General features: G+C 36.7%; 1 protein-coding gene across 12 annotated transcripts in view; it reads left to right on the top strand.

Moving 5' to 3' along the window:
• Positions 1–17,671, top strand: part of AKT3 (AKT serine/threonine kinase 3) — a 159,624-nt gene that overhangs the window by 88,354 nt on the left and 53,599 nt on the right. For all 12 annotated transcript variants that reach the window (XR_010388483.1, XM_064509409.1, XM_064509402.1 and 9 more), the window contains 3 exons: positions 5,033–5,144; positions 6,641–6,785; positions 15,700–15,831. Coding sequence is in view for 11 of the 12 variants with exons in the window: in XM_064509409.1 (XP_064365479.1) it covers positions 5,033–5,144; positions 6,641–6,785; positions 15,700–15,831 (389 nt within the window). In the remaining variant the exon portion in view is untranslated. The remainder of the gene's footprint in view (positions 1–5,032; positions 5,145–6,640; positions 6,786–15,699; positions 15,832–17,671) is intronic.

Genomic DNA, 17,671 nt, shown 5'->3' with positions numbered 1-17,671 from the left:
GATTAAAACGTGTAATTCCAACTTGTAGATGGCTAGCATACAAGAACACAAAGTTGAGTCTGTCTGTTTACTGGCTTACTCATCTTTTTGAATGATAATTTAGAGTTCCAACTGTTTTGAGTTGAGATTCAGCCCTTTAATTACGTATGTTTATGTATAGTAGCAAACTTGAAGACATTATGGTAGAGTGTTCTCTACTCTTGGTAATGACCCAAATATTGCTTGCGCGTTCTGAGCCAGCTTTCAGTAGCCCATTTCACTCATTCCTCTGTGCTTTTGTAGTTTCCAAACTATTCTCTTTCTCTCTAAAACTACTATACTTTTTCCAGTGGTTAGTAGAAAAATATTTTGGTAATTAGCAATAACTGTGTATTAGAGTACTTATTCATCATAGTAGAGTTTGGGTTTTTTTTTCTAGCTGTAGAAAGACATCCACAAATAAGTTTTTATTCACATTGCAAACACAGTAGGAATGTTGTTTATCCCATACATTTGTATACAGCAGCACGTGAAGCGTGTGGGTTGCACTAAATATCAGCAGACTTTGGTCACTCTTACCTACTTCAGAAGGATGGGTAGCACACCACTCCTCCACTTCTTTCCGAAACTCTTATTTTTGGGAAATAAAAGAAGTGAATCTACCCAATTTTAACTTTATACAAGGAAATTAAATATTTAGCCACCTTTTAAACAGAATTTTATAAAGAGCTCATTAACTGCTGCTGAATTTTGTTTTTCAATAGGATCTTTCAGTGATGTTGAAATAGTATTTTCATTTTTCTATTTTTTCAGTGCCATTTTTAGTTGATAATGAATTTTTTATTACGTTTCATTGATTTAGCTGACTATCTATAGTGAAAATGTAGAGAGTAAGTACTTTTCAGTAGTTACAAAGATTAGTATGCATCCACAGGCAAAATAAATGTTTTGTTGTTGTTAACAAAGTACATCATCATGCTGAGGCCTGTCTGGAAAAAATCAGTACAAATATGTACATATCTGTATGCACATGGATAAGGATTCACAGAGTTATACATGCTAATATATATAGATAATATATTTTTACACTATATACATTATAACATTAGTATACTTTATATATAGCTAAAGACCATGTTATATATAGCATTTGACATAGGCAGCCTTAGTTCTGTCAGTTTTAATTTCAAGTGTTTAAGTTGGCAAACTTTAATTAATGTTATTTTAATGTAGACATTTTTGGATATATTTTCAGTCAGCAAATGAATGGTAAAATTCAAAATCTTTGGCTCCTGTACACCACTGGACAGGGATGTGCTGTGATGGGTACTGAATTTTCTGAAAGTTTGACTCTCTGTGCCTCTTTCCCTTCAGGTTGTCCTAATACAATCATCGTGTCGTCATGGTGTCATCTTTCACCTTCATTCACCTCACCTAGCTACTCTGAGTTACTACTCTATGGTCTCTTGACTAACTTCCAGTTGTAGTTCCCTCTTGCAGACTCTCTGTTTTAGTTACAGTTTCTCATTGTCTTTCCACTCCAGTCTTCATTTATCCATCCTATTTCTTCTCTTCAGTACAGATTCCCATCCTTTTCCTGTTCTGTTTTCACTTTTCTCTCTTTATTCCCTAGTCTTTGGTTCCAGACATCTCTTCTGTGAACTCCTGGTTGTATGCTGTTTTTGCATATAGGATTTTGTCTCACCTGTGTATCTCAACCAGACAACTTCTTTTTCATACTGTCTGAGGAGTAGCATGAGGCATTATGAGTATAGGAGAAAGAGCTTTCCATTTAGCAGATGGATGCAGAATTGAGAGGTAGCTGTAGCCTCTGGATTATACTCACTGCACATGGGTTTTCAAGAGTTATATGGCTTAGGAAGTGTTATTGTAATTTTTAACCCTCACCTCACTGCAACCCTAACTCTCTCCTCCCCATATGGTGATCAGATATGTGTTATATTTTCACAGGAATACTAAATGGGTAACAAAGATCTCAGTTTGCCAAGTTTTAAGTCTTATCTCCAGAAAATAGAGTTTTCCAGGAGAGTGCAGCTTTAGGCAGACAGCTGGCAAAGAAAATTTCAGCTCACTTGATGGAAGTGTGGTAGGATTAAAGATGAGAAGATGGTTTTGTTAGGAAAAATATCAGGTAGTCCTGGACCAGGCAATGCTTCTAGTCTCTTCTGTTATAAAAGTTAGCCCTATGCATTCTTTAGAGCTGTGGCTAAGGAAATTAAGGAAAAAGTAGCCTGTTTATCCCTAGTGCCACCTTCATCCGGGTCACAACTTGGGTTTCTTTGATCTTGTGAGTAGTACTTACGCCCCACTAGAAGCCTAGTAGAATATCCTCTCTAAGCAGCTCTGCTTCATCATGCTCAATGAGTTCCCTTCATTTGCTTCTGTCCTCTTTGTTTCTCTCTTCCAGCCTTTGTTTTAGGTTCCCTCATTCTGTTTCCGTCCTGCTGTATCTCTTTGCTCTGAATGCTGAGGATAGCTGGTGTCCCATCCAAGACCTGGCAGAGTTGTTACATTTATAAAAGCAGCGAAACTAGAGTAGTTTCTCTTTCGAGTCTCCATGATGTATGCAGGATTGCTAAATGTAATGTCATCTCCTTGACCAGTGAGCAGTCTGCCTTGCATAGTAGTTTTTACATATATATATAGTGTGAATATAGTTTTTTGCAATAAGGAATGCACATCTGGGTAGTGCTATATTTACTTCATTCTTCTTTTATTTCTTATATAAATGTCTGTCAAGTTTTGGGGTGTTCTACCAGTAGAAGTTGCAGAAAAAAATCCTATCGACAGATATGTTCACCCCCATTCTTCTCCACTTCTTCAAATAAAAATGCTCGCTTTTGCAGTGAGCATGAAAATGCCAAAATCAAGGCTTCTTCACAGAGAGCCATCTAATATCTCTGCTTTCATGTCTATATCAAGAGCGTTGCAGTACAAGTAGCTTTGCTGATATCAGCTGTGGCATGTGGAGACAGAGGCCATTTCTGCGTTAATCAGGTCCCAAATTATTTTGTTCTTAAAGTGTACAAATCAACATCTTGAATTGCACTGCTGAGCTCGTTATAAGCTAGTAATATCGAAAAAGGATTGCTTTAATGTATTTTCAGCATGCAGCTGCATTGCAGGTCAGCTGTGGTATGCAGCTTGTAAAATTAGCACCATCAACAAAGGCATGAGAGAAAAGAGAAAAGCAGGTTAGAGGATACCCAAGTATGTTGGATAGTTAGAAATTCACTGAGTCTGACACAGTTCCTTGAAGAATATTTAAAAAGCGTTCCTGTGAAATTGTGGTTGATAGTTGAAGTTTCAGGACTCTGGAGAGGGGTCGTTAATAATTTCTGGTTGGGGAGGGAGGATATTAACAGTTGGGGAACTATAGACCAATCAGTTTAGTCTCAATGTTTGGAAAAAGAATTGATAAATCATAGACAATAATGAGATGAGTAACATACATGAAGTTTGTGCAGAAAAAAATCATGTCAAACCAATGTAATCTATTTCTTTTGAAGAATAACGTGCCCTGTGAAGTAGCACAGGTCATATAATATGACTTTTGTAAGGCTTTGATGTTAATTTGAATAAACAAAATGTAATTCAGTAAGATCAAGTGCAAGGCTTTATGCTAAAGGATAGTCAAGTACATCACCAAAAGGTTTGGGCCAGTTGGTAGATGGCAGTTTACAAAGAAGTTACAGTGGGCTGTAAGTGAACAGAAGTCTGTTGCCATGTTCAGCATTGATTTCTGTACGTGATAAATCATTTTAGCGCACACATTTGATCAGGATCAGGTTTGAACAAGCGATGGCATTCCTGTTGAATTACTAGAATGTGAGATGTGATGACTATGTCAGTTTTATGCTAGTTGCAGGAGATACTTTTGCTAGAGCAACCTTAACTTCACAAAAAATGTTTGAATATATTTGCATGAGTACAGAGTTTTAGCAGGTCAGAGTTTTGCATCATGTAGATGTAATTTTTTTAGTACTGTATGCTACATGTTAAAATCAAAGGTACAGTCTCATTGAACCATTGCCTGAATCAACAAAATTGTGCCCTTGTGAAAAAGTAATGAGCAGCATAATAGGAAGTATACTATGTCCAGAATTGTGTAACAGGAAAAATCCTAGGTCTAAAATCTCAACCTGTGAGGACATATTGGGTTAACTGATTTAGGCTAGAGAAGACTGAAGAGAGGGAAAAGTCCTTTGATGCCTAGAAGGGATGGGATAGCTGCTAAAAAGGAGGAAATAAATTGGTCAACAGGACAAAAAGCAGAATGTTTAAAGTGTAGGAATGGTTGCACTAAATGCTAGGAAAAACCTTCTCACTGTGAAAATAATTAATATTCTTACAGTTTGATGAAACAGTTTGCTTGGGGAGATTTTGAAATTGATACTTCTGGGGAAGTTTAGAAAGAGTGGAGGAATATAGCTGTGAGAAATACCATAGGTAGAGCTGATTGTGCTATGGGGCATGAAGAAGAACTAAATGACTTTTTGGGGCAGCCCCATTTTAGTGGGGATAATTCAATGTTTCATAATCAGATTATATCATTATATTAACTAGCTTCAACAGCTGAATTTTCACAGATAGGATATTTTACAATAAATCTAATCTTGAGATGACAGTAGCATGGATAATTGCAGCATGATTACCATTGGAGGGAACATGTCGTATTCCTCTTGCCAGGTACAGATGGAAAAATGTGCCTTTGGCTACTGGTGGTACCTTGGCACACTAGAGCAGTCCAGGATCTAATATTCTTCTTAACCCTCATAATACAGACCTAATCTGCAAATGGAGGTCGCACTCTTTTTATATGGGGAACAATCTACTCTGACTGCTTTCCTCAGCTTATGATTATTACCTGTTACCTTTTGTCCACGCCCAAGGTTATATTGGCATACTGTATTTGTGTGATTGCTTGATCCATATACAATAAGCTTTATATATTTTATCTAAGTAGTTTTATTTGCTCGTCACCCATTAACTTGCAATATATAAAAGAGGAAATACCTTGTTTCTTTCGTAGAATGTCAACTAATGAAAACAGAGCGACCAAAGCCAAACACGTTCATAATCAGATGTCTTCAGTGGACCACTGTCATAGAGAGGACGTTCCATGTGGACACTCCAGAGGAACGGTGAGAGCTTTATTTCTGTTTTGCTTTCCATGTTCTTCCTGGAGAAGCCTCAGCACCTCTGCTGGTACTGTGCAGTCATCAGCATTTGGAAATGTCACATTCTGAGCACTTCTGAACAGTTATTTATTTAAAGAATTTGTATGTCTGCCTCTGTAAAGTATTATCCCACTTCATTTCTAGTGTAAGGACTGCCTACGAGTAGGTGGGATGAGTGTGTTTAAATAAGCCAAAACTATGTCATGGAATGTCTCTGAAGTGTTAAATTTTAAACAATAGAAGCCTGCTTATTGAAGTATTTTCAAGTCTTGCTGTCTTAGATTTTCCTTTTACTCCTTCTAATGTGCTCCTTTTTGGCACAGAAAACAGTATGTTTGTTATAATTTATTTTATGTTTACTTATTAGCTTTTCATGCTTCAGTAAATATTCGCAGAGTCTTTATGAATTAACTTTTGCGTATAGGAGACATGAAACAGTTTGCCTTGTCAGAATATTCTATACTGTGTCTCTGGTTAGATATATTGAGTCTTGCTACCTTGGGTACCTGACATGTTGAGATTAATAATATGGTTGGCTTTATTGATATATTATTTATATCAATAGGTAACTATGACTTTCCTTTTTGTATCATCTCTCTTTATTTAGTATATTTACTTACTTTTTTTTTTTTTTTTTAATTCTGCCTGGATATTGTTTCTCCACAATATCTTTCTTCTGTGCATGCAGTGTAATACGTCTTACTGCATTCTGTAGTACATCAGGTTCCTCCCGCATTCCCTCCTGGCTAGACAAAAAGCAACATGTATTGCACTACATCTGCAACTACAGTGTGCTGAGTCGCCAGCTAGTATGTGTGTGCTGGTTCGCCAGCAGACAGAATAGCCATGGGCTGAGCTGCCCCTGCTTTTTCCTCAGTGGAAATCCTCATTGGGGTCTGTCCCTTCCACACAGCCACAGATTTTTATGGCATTTGTAGGAATTTAATTATCTTTGAGGCCTTGGTTTCGCTGGAAAATTTGGAATCAGCCAGCAAATTCAGTTTTAAGAGGAGGCAGAGAAAGAGCTGAATATACAGTGTGGTTGCATACATCTCATTTATTTTCTGTGAAATGTCTTGAGGTGAGGCGAGACGTGCAAAAACTCTCTTAAAATAGCAGATTATTATCAGATAGGAGATTACATAGTGTGCTGTGAGCTGTATTACACCCCTAGCAAGAGTTTTCAAGTTTTCACTATTATAGTATTTACTAAATCAAGCACTGTTAATTCTTGCAATAAACTGTGCAGGGATTCTCTTTGGTGCTGATTTAAATCAAATTCACCTTTTACGCAATGCAGAACTTAGAAGGAAATCAAAGCAATTAATTTATATGAGTCTTCTGCTTTGTAGCATGAGAAGTTTATGTTGAAACAATGTATTATGTGAGAAACATTAGAAACAATTTATTTGGATGTATTTTGTGAGTTTCTAATAGGAATGTTGGCTTGTTCATGGTAGGGAAGAATGGACAGAAGCAATCCAGGCTGTAGCAGACAGACTTCAGAGGCAAGAAGAGGAGAGGATGAACTGTAGTCCAACTTCACAGATAGACAATATAGGAGAAGAGGAGATGGATGCTTCAACAACCCATCATAAAAGAAAGGTAATGACACTCCAAGACGACTCACAAGACTAACATGTAAATGACTTGCATAAAATGGTCTAGCTGGCTAGAACAGTGCGTAAGGAAAGTGTTTCTACATAAATTTCAGTGTATTACAAGCATAAAAGTACCTCTTTTTATTTCAGTAAAGCTGACCCGCTCTATTTTTATTTACTATGCTATCTGATACAGCACTTTTCAAACACAAAGTTCAGCCCTTCAGGCGCATGTTAACATTCTGCTTATTGTTTGGAAGTCATGATATTATTTTCATCTTTTTTTCTTTTGTTTGTTTACTCTTTGCAAACTATGGTAATAAAATATTTTCTTTAGGCAAGAAGATTTGCCCCCTTTCTCATGTAAATAATCCCCAGTACAAATTAGATGATTTACATGAGAAAGGCTACCAGGATTTGGCTTTTAATGACCTTGTTTTTTGCTGTCTGGGAAAATAACTGCTTTAGTTTTCAGTGAAGTAAGAGAAAACATGTTTTATTTTTTTGCAGTCCTTCACAGATTTGCTCTAAGTAGGAATATGTACATTGTTGGCTGTAATATACTTACAGTTGTATCCCTAAATTCAACAGGATAAACACACACCTTAGACTACTCTTTAAAGATTCAATGCCACACAAAAATTTGTGTTGTGTTTCCATTTTGTCTTGTGTTTATGTAAGTACACACTGCTCTTGAAGAATAATGAGGGATTCAAATGGATAGCCCTCATTTACTATACAAGATTGACAAGACTCAAGAAATGCACTGAAATTGCATAAGAAAAATTAAAAAATTAAAATTAACCTGCTTTTATAGGACTGGTGTCATTCTAGCTAGCTAGAAACTGAAACCTCTAAAAGAAGTTTTCCGACAGAGCAAAATAGTCTTACAGCTAATGTAATTGAATGCCCTTGAATGATGAACAATGAAAAGCAATATTGAACATCTGCCTTTATTCATAGTGCATGTTTTGTTTTTTTGCACTATATGAAGCAAGAATCATAGAAAAATTAGTGGCTAAAAACTATGTCCTCATGAATATAACAAAGATTTCATTGGAAATCTTAATTCTATCATGTCCTAACTTTTGAGAACTTGTTTGCAATTCTAACATAGTTCTTTCACATAGTTTCATTGAACGTAATTGTCTAGTCTCTTTCCTATAGAAGAAGTAAAAACTAATTATATACAGCTGTAACAATGCCCTCATCATACATTGCCAAGTTGGAGCGGCTGACACTGAACTTTTAGCCTTGCAGCATAGAAGTTTAGTGATTGTGCTTCAGGGTAAAATATGATAAGTGACAGCAAGACAGAGGCTGTGTTCAGGATGTGTCAGGCTTTCTGAGAGGCGGTGTGATTATGTGGAAGGGATTTGGGTGTGCTCTATTAAAGATCTGAGCACTATTCCAAGTGTGTGTATCCTCTTAGTGGAGTACAAAACCACTGCATAACAGCAAGCGTTTTCAAGGTTTCAAAATTAATGCTATCTAATATAAGTAGTTTATCTGGAATGTAGTCTCCCCTTGTTCACACTGCAGTGCATTTTCCTGTACAACAAAAGGGGTTGTGGGAATAGGAGGAGGAGGAAGATCAATTTTGTTTCTGTCGAGCAGCTTACACTGAAACGCTGAAGATGCTGGGACATTGCGTGTGCCGTGCTACAGAATGTTGAATGACTTTGGCAAGAAGCCAAAATCAAGCTACAAAACAAACCTGAAGTGAGAAATGGTGATATTCAACACCTAATAATACATCAGAATGAAGTTTCTGTAGCCGGTAAAAGCACACTGATGACACTAGGCTACTATTTTGCCAAAACTCAAAATCCCACTGCAAATTTCTGCAGCTTTGGAAGACTTCAGAAAAAGATTCTGAGAACATAACCATATTATAGCAGAGTTGTCATTTCCTCTGCATTAACAGAAAATGGTGAAAATATTTTTGTAGATTGCATTTTCTGGTTAAAGAACCATTCTCAGAAGCCTGATTTTTATGAAAGCTTTTATAGTAGATAATCAGAACCATTTCAGTTATGACTATTTAATGCATTTTTTCTCTCCTTTTTTTTATATTGGGTTTATTTTAATTTCAGGGATTTTTTGCACATTGTGTCCTACATGTTTGTTTTGTCACCTGATCTTACATCTAAGCCCAATGAATTTTGCTTGTGCATGCACCAGATGGTATGTATATGAGTAGAGGAGCACAATCAGATTAACAAACAAGACAGAGAAGTGGGACTGTTCTTCTCTAAAAAGTGGTTAAAGGTTTGTAAAAAAAACAGTCTTAGAATATGGAACTTAATTTGAACAGGCATGACAGCAACATCCCTCGTCAGATTAGTTTGGAAAACCAGAAGACGCTTTTTTTGCGCAGATTTTTTTGAAAAATGGTATCAGTGTGCAACTTAAGTTTTACAGTAATAGCTTCACTAAAATTTTGAGGAATGGAGATTGCTAGTGAACTGCTTTTATTCCTTGTTGTTCATTATGAGTAGAGTTCCTTCCTGTTGAAATCAGTTGCAAATTTCCAGTGGTATAATCATTGTGCATATGGAGAATTTTTTTACATGAATTCCTTGGTATCTGTTGTAGGGTGTATTCTTTTGAACAAAACACCCATGGCTGGAGTAAATAGGTTTTGCAGAAGGCTGAACATAATATGGTTAATCGGTTAATGCAGTTTCTTGCAGGCTCACTGTTTTTTCTTTGTTTACAGATTTATTTTTCAGGGTGTAGAATAAATAAAGAATAGATTTTCAGAGGAAAACAAAAAACAATGCAGTGAGGAAAAATTCTGATTCCTCAGAGTTCTATAGGAGTAAAACGGATGGAAGAATGATCAAGGGGAAAGAATGCAAACTTAGGGAAGCCTCCAGACTTGCTCACCTGCATCCCACAGGTTTAGGAAATACTTCAATTTTTCCACCAGTTTTCAGTACAACTTTAGCTATGGCATATGTGTTTTTATCTTCCAAGGTCTTATGTTCTTTGGCAGGCATATTGAGTAACCCTGCACTGCGTACCATCTCTAAGCCCTCTGCTAAGCTTCTAAAGAATGAGAGCATCAGGACACTTTATTCTTAGAACTAGCACTATTACCATAACCTGCTGTTAAGCCACTGTTCAAAATCTTGCCAAACTGTTACCTTGCTTTTTTATGTCTCTTTTTTAATATGTCTTCACCTAGCTTGCAGCTAGATTCATGACTACTTTGATGAATATTATGTAAGCAAATTTTGGACGAACAAGCCTTTCATTGGGACTGGCTTGCTGCCCTTAACATCATACCCATGACCGGTCAGCTGAGCCAATATCTTCCTTCTGTGTACAGGCAGTGGACACCTTTTCTGAGCTGGCTTTGTTCAGGCTCTGATGGTCTCTCTCTAAATCCAGTCTCTTGAGGAAGGGTCAAGGAAGACTGTGTGGGAAAAATCTACCCCTCTTAGGCTGCTTATGGTCACACAAATTTCTGACTATTAGAAGTGATAAAATGTTAGGGTCACGAACTCAGTATTCTTTAGCAATAAAGCTGTTAGCTAGTCTCTGCGGGGTAGCGAGATAGCTTTATGAATGAAGATATGGAAGATTCTGCCCAATTACTCATCTTCTGCCTGAATTGTGTTTCAAAGGTGTTTTGGATTTTTCATGTGCTTTTGTCAATTTTCTGTGCTGTAGCATAAAGAATAGCAAGAAAGTTTCTTTGTGTGTTTTTGCTAGGTTATCACAGAACTGTTAAGGTTGATGACCTCACTTACCAGTATGCACTGTGACATTTGAGAAGTCGTACCTTCAGTTGAGGATGTATCACTAGTCGCAAAGTGGTAGTAATCATGTGTTTTGATCACAACTTTGCATACTGTGTCATGCCAGTTAACCACAATAAAAAGAAAAATAATCTGAGGATGTACTTTAAAAGAGTAAATTTTAGGATTTCTCAAATTAGCATGTGTGACCTTGAATGTGTTTCAGACTTGGCAGAAGTTAAATTTTTTGTGGAACTTTTGGGGGTTATGACCAATCAACAGTAGATTTCCAATGTGAGAAAGGTTGTGGTTGCATGGACAGGGGCATAACAAAGAAAATAGAAATTTCTTGAGTCAGTGTTTGTGTATATGTGCACATGTGCAATAGACTTGTTTCTCCTTATACTGTAACTTTCTGGTATTAATTGCAGTAACTTGTTTATATATTTTAGTTTTGGAATTTTAGCTTTGGAAGTGATGAGTATGGGTGGAGAGAAAGTCCTTGAAAGGACTCCTCCTTGAGGAAGTTTAGATGAACTTACTATTCAAATTCCCTTCTATGCAGACTTTTTTTAAAAAACATATGTGTGATATCCTTTGCTTATCACTATATTTTCTGATAAACTCCTGTAAATTCAATCTTAAGCAATAAATATTCTGATTAGATAGTTATTTCTAGTCTTGTAGTGAACATTCCATCATGTACTTCCGTTTCGAAAATGACCAGCTTTGGATTGATCGCAAGTGCCATTTTCTCTGAATTTATGAAGAAGCTACAGCTAATTATTACTGCCATTTCACTTACACCCCATTCCTCTCACTGATGGGAAGCAGTTTTACAGACTGATAGTAGTGTTTTCTAATACAGCCAACATTCCACACTTGCACAAGAAACTCGCATTCTACCAGCTCTCCATCACTTACTGAATGTATTACTAACTTAGGAAAATGTTGTGTATTTATTTAACAGGTTATTTGTCGAGATAAAAATAATTTTACGGACAGGATAAAAGATAAAATACGTTTTGGTAACAAGTCAGTATACACTAATTTTAAAAGTCTTGTTAAAAGACTGGGAACTTTTGACTTTAAAACATCCACATACTCTGGTTCACAAACACTGTGTAACAGTATTATTGTCTGTCTTCTAATAATTCTTGCCATTTTTACATTAATTACTCTTTACATTGCTTATAGAGATCATGATAAGTCATGTGTTTTCCTTTTTTGTCCTGCCTAGAGAAAAAAGACAACTCAAAATTATTTTAAGTGAAAGTCTGCAGGAATGTGATTGGAGAAAGATTTAAAAAAAAAAAAGAAAAAAGAAGAAATACTTAAAATCCTGCTAAGCAAAGGGTTAATGTGTTGAAAGGATACCAGTGTGATAGTAAACATTTGTCGGGAATAGCTGAATTAGTATTTGGAATAAACAAAACTATGAAATATTTCTAGAAAAGTAATGATTGTAGGCTTTGACTAAATATTAAAAAGATAGTTACAATAATAATGGCATACTTTTCCTGAGCTTGAGCAGTGCTTATCTCTAGTTCTAAAATTTGTCCATAATCTAACTCCTAGAGTTCACTATTATCAGCAATTTCATTTTGGCAGGAAAAACCTTTGTAACTCTTTGTTTGGTAATTGCTAATAATTTATACTGAATAAGCTATGAGTTTCTTGTATTTATAATAAACCTATACATGTATTAATAATAGAACTACATTTGTACTCATCTGGTATTGTAGGTTTGTACAGCTCTATTCTATTATACTAGTTTTGGAAAAATTGGTCATTTAAGTTCAAGTTTACACTCACTTGTGTGGATTTGCTTTAGGTAATAAGTATATTGAGCCTCTGACAGCCCTCTTACCCATATTTCTTACTGGGATAAGTGCAGTTTTGTTCTTCCTCATGGGAGGTGTATTTGGCAGCAAAACCAGATCTGCCAAATAGTGCAGATTGTGATGGTGTGTTTAAGTGTGAGCAAAGAATGAAATTCACCAAGGTCAATTTGCTCAGAAGCTACCAATCATCCATCAGATGGAGGGAAAAAATCATATCCTGCTGATTTAGCTAGAAAACTGGTATGTGGAAAGTGTTTTCTCATTAATAAAGCTTTGAAATGTGCAGGTATGCAGATGCTACCTTAAGTAGTCTGTTGAAAACTTTTTACAGCCAAAGAGGTTTTAAGTTGCAGATTGAGCACTTAAAATCTAAGGTATTACAGCATTAATGTGGTTGGTGGAACGTTAATTCTAACCCTTACGTGAGCAGATTTCAAACTGACTCAAGAATGAGCAATCGCATAAATTATTTTTATGGTTTGGCAACAGGACTTGAACACAGGAACTTTAGATTCAAAGCAACAGTCTCATGCAGTTGAACTTAGAGGAATGAATAATTTCAGAAGTAAATTTTGCCGTTTATTCTCTCTCAGAAGAGTGAATATATTTTGTTGCGCTATTTGTGATTGCCTACCTGAAGATATGTCCAGTAGCTCTGTACTACTGGAATATGTGAGAGATATAGGTACTATTGGAGGTGTTTCTACTAGGGATGAAGAAAATACTAATTCCATTGTGGAAGACACAAATAAAAGCTTATCTGGAAGGGCAGTGTTCAAAAGCACTGCCTCAGAGTGCAGCTAGTGCAGGCTAGGAAGATGAAAGAAAAGGCAAATTCTCTTGCCTTCACACAACAGGATTAAAGATGTCTAATGTAGCAAACTGAGACTGGGAGGGTGTATAATTACTGTTTATAAATGTTTCGAGATGTATCATTCCCTGAGAAAGAAGAGGAGTGTAATTTATACTACTGGTCAATATTGTACTAGGAATCAATGGGCATACAGATAGACTGCCAGAGAAAGGCCCAGAGTCTGAGAGTGAGAGTTTCCAGAATAGGCTCCCACTTCACAGAGAAGTGGAGAAAAAAATCAAGAAGAATCAGGATCATGCTACACTTAAAGGATGCTTACTAAACTTGTGAAAGGGGTTGCGGTATAATCACCTATGGTGGCAACAACCCTGACTGAGTGATCTTTTTTCAAGTTGGATTCCCAGCTTCTGTTTCCATCGCTGGAGGCCCTGGAGGTTAGAGACTTAATATTCAAGGTATATATTTTGTACATTCACTTCCAAAATTATATGTCTGTGCAATTGTGATTTTAAATACTCCTTTCTGAGAGACAAGGCTTTTTTCTGAAAATCACCTGAAATGCTCCTGTGCAGCTCCTGGGATGCTGAGCAGAGTAAGAATTTCCTTTGCTTAGAGAAGGAGACGATTATTTGATCAGCAGAAAGGTTTATGGAATACACAAAGATACTAGAATAAGCATTAAAAGACACAAGTCTAGGGCCTGTGTTTATCTGACTCTCAACCAATATACCTTATCTCCAGCAAAGTTATTTTAGGGGGATTGGGAGGCAGGTCCTCTTTTTCTTTTATTTTGCTGCCTCCTATCCATGTAAATTACCATTTGAGATATGTTGAGCTGTTAAAAATCAGCCAACTGTATTCGTATTGAATGCATCATATTTTTAATATCCATAAACGTAAACTTTTCACTTTTTTGCTAAGAGGGCAATATAGATGCATCTAGTGTACAGGAAACATGAACAAACAAAGCATGTTGGAAGTAGCGTAACTCCACTGAGACTGCTTTTCTGCTCAAGCAAAGTCAGAATGAGTAATACCTGCTTCTCCAAGAGGAACACTGCATTTAGGGGATGGCATTGTCTTTTAAAGCTTATACATGCTTTTTTTCTGAGTAAAATCTCTCTGGATTTCCTGAAATATATGGTTTTTAAAGCCCTTACTACACAAATTTTTCAATATCAAAAGAGAGACAGCTTCTGAAGTGGATTATTTTGTATGGGTTTTAAGTTGGTACCTGTTCAGTTGTTACTCACATTTTTGTCAGTATATTTGTACCTTTTATCTGAAGATAAATTAAGACAATATAGAGAGATAATCAGTTTAAGGCCTGAAGGTTTCAGCTGCTCCGATCTCTTTGCCTGGCATTCCTTAAAGGTCAGGGTACCTGGGTGCCTGAACTGGCTTGATGTGTTGCTGCACCATAGCTAGTAACAGCATGCTGAAAGATGTGCTGTGGAAACACATGGTGGAAGCAAGCTAGTGGCCCTGAGCTGGCAAAATAAACCCTGCTGTCAATCCAAGGTGACCTGTGAAGAGCTACTCTGTTGCCGCTGTTCTGTGCTTCTCCGTGTGTCATGCAGATTTTTTTACCCTGATCTTTGCATCTAATGCATGCCTGTAGGGTTTGATACTCCTGAGCGAGCTGTGAAGTAAACTTGCAGAACTAAGCTGATTATTGACTCAAGCTTTGTGCTCATGAACATGACTGAACTGCCTTTGGATCTGAAATGGCCTGGTCATATCCTTTCTGTGTGCAGCACTCCCCTTGAGCTGATCAGCCTACTTGACTCAAAGTGGCTCATGTGTGAAACCAGCTCTTGGATGCATATGCCAGTGATGTGTTTACCCTGCAAAGCTAGAGCAACAGTAGATACTTGAAAGGTCTCTATAATTGAGTTACATGAAAGACTAAAATGTGCCCCCTTCTCCTTTTTGGAGCCAGATTGATCAATGTAAAAACCATGTAACAGTAATCTGTACTCAAATTCTTAAAAGTCATTTTCTAATAAAAATAACAGATGATTGTAGAGTCTTACTGGTATAGTATTCTGGTGAGGATCATGCATGATTCAAAAAAGCTATCCATGCAGCAGTTGGTGTTAAAACTGTGGTGGATTAATAGATTTTCTTAATGTCCCTAGAGTACAGGAGTTACAGGCTCTCTTAAAAGTGGAGAGGTCGTGAAATACTGGTATAGGCTAAAAATATCTTCTGTATGTGCTTTCTAAAACGAAACCTGCATGCGTAGTATACTGTACAGTAATTCAGAGAACTATAATAATAGTATTGAACAGTATATCCTTGTGGTTCAAGGATACAGTTCACTATTATTGAACTTAATACCTATTTAAGTTATTAAATACCGTAAGCAAGGGCAGCTTAGGCAAGTTTGTGTAAACTGTTCTTACCTTTATATTGATAATACCATTTGGTCCTATGCAGACAAATTTGTGTGCATACTGAAACTGCATAGCGTAAGTCTTGCTAATCCTTGTTCTTTTGTCCATATAGACAATGAATGATTTTGACTATTTAAAGCTACTGGGCAAAGGCACATTTGGCAAAGTTATTCTGGTTCGAGAGAAGGCTAGTGGGAAATACTATGCTATGAAGATTTTGAAAAAAGAAGTCATTATTGCGAAGGTAAGGAAGGTTATAGATATAATATTGTGTGAAAATTTTCAATGGAATAACCAATAACTAATGCATGATGTGTTTGATTTTTGATGGTAACTGAATTTCTGTAGAAGTGTGTGTGTATCTTCTGTAAACGAGAGTACAAAGCCTTCTTTATGGGTACACGTTTTGCATGCCTTCTTCCACTGGCTTAAAATCTGGAGTGTGCTAAAGCATTGAGAGAGTTTGCTGTGAGGGAAGATAGTGCAATCCAAGTTTAAAACAAGTAAAAGTGTATTGGAGGGTATATTACATACTTAAATTTTTTTTTCTAAGTGAACTGCAAGTCTGTTCAGATAAATACAGTTAGTTTGATAGGCCTATGCTCTGTTCTTGCTATATTAGATTAAGTAGCTATGCATAGGAATAGCATTTTCATTTTTTCAGTTTCTGAGGAACAAGAAAAGTCTGAAATTAATGTCTGAAGAGATGATATTAAACTGACACTGTCCAGTCATGTAAAGTTGGTTGGGTTAGCATTATTAACTCTTATGCATAATCACAGTTTTATGCAATTTAAACTGCAAGATCATTTACTCTGGGTTTTGTTCCTGCAATTCTCAAGTTCCAAATCCCATTTGCACAAAAGAAATTGAAAGCAAAAACACTACATTCTCTATCAGCATGATGCAGTTATTAAGTAAGGAGATTTTGGGGAGATATGGGTCTGACTCAAGATTTTTGAATTGGGCCTAACAGTACCAGTATTCCTGAAAACTGACTGTGAATAACAACTGTCATTGATTGTTGTACAGTTTATATATTTATCTCTCTGTCACTGACCTTCTAATACCTTTTCAATCTGTTGACCAATTTCAATTAAATTTGATAGAGGAACAGTAACCTCAAAGATAATTACATTCCTTTGAACTTCATGAAAATCAGCTTGTGTGGAGTGGAGAGACCTATGTGCGTGTCTTCAGCGGAGAAGAGGCTGGCCTGTGAGTTCTGCTTGCCCTTAGCAGCCAGCCCATATGTGCTGGTAGGCCAGTCGATGTATGGTTTGGACTAACCATAGCAGAAAGTGCCCTTTTCTTCTTGATAATCAGGAGAAATGGGAAGAAGCTAGGGTATTGCTTCTTCTGTGTTCTCCTCAGTCTGAACAAGAGTGAGGATCTCAGTGGCCTGTCCTGAAAGACTTTCTAAATTACAGCAATCTCCTGAGGTTGCCGTATGGGCCTCAGAGTCTCTATGGTGCTGCATGATGCATTTCTGTCTCCAACGTGAACACCTTTCCCCAGTGCTCTGCTCACACATTTAGGGGTTACTTAGAGGATCCTTACATCTAACTTCTGAGAGTTCCTTTCTGCCTCTGCTCTTTGGTACCTTTCAAGCCCTTTTGAGCACTGTCACATGAGTATTTCAGTCCATTTCTTTATATAAGTAAAACAAAAAAGTTGTATTTTTATTTCTTTTTTTTATTTTACATTGATGGCTACTACAGTGTCAGTAGTTAAAAAGTTAAAATCGTTTCTTAACTGACTAACTTTGTCTTTCACTGTTTAGCAGAAATTGCTGTTGATTAAACTATTTAGAAAGCCAGAGAAATTCTCATGAGATAGGGACGCAACTGTTTGTTGATCTGTCTACCTGAAAACAGCAAATAGTTCAGTTATGTATTGGACATAACCTGCCACTTACTGAAGTAGACCAGGGTCTGTTTTTCTGTCTGTTTGCATTTCTTTCGACTAACAAGAAGATTCAGTGTCTGAGGAAACGTGCCTTTCATGCTGTGATGAAAAATGGAGCATCTCAGCCTTCTAAATTTGACTTCATTAGAACTGTAATTCATTTTTGAAAGGAGTTC

This window comes from Dromaius novaehollandiae, chromosome 3, assembly GCF_036370855.1.
Source record: "Dromaius novaehollandiae isolate bDroNov1 chromosome 3, bDroNov1.hap1, whole genome shotgun sequence".
Lineage (NCBI taxonomy): Eukaryota > Metazoa > Chordata > Aves > Casuariiformes > Dromaiidae > Dromaius > Dromaius novaehollandiae.
This window is presented reverse-complemented; position numbering and strand designations above follow the sequence as displayed.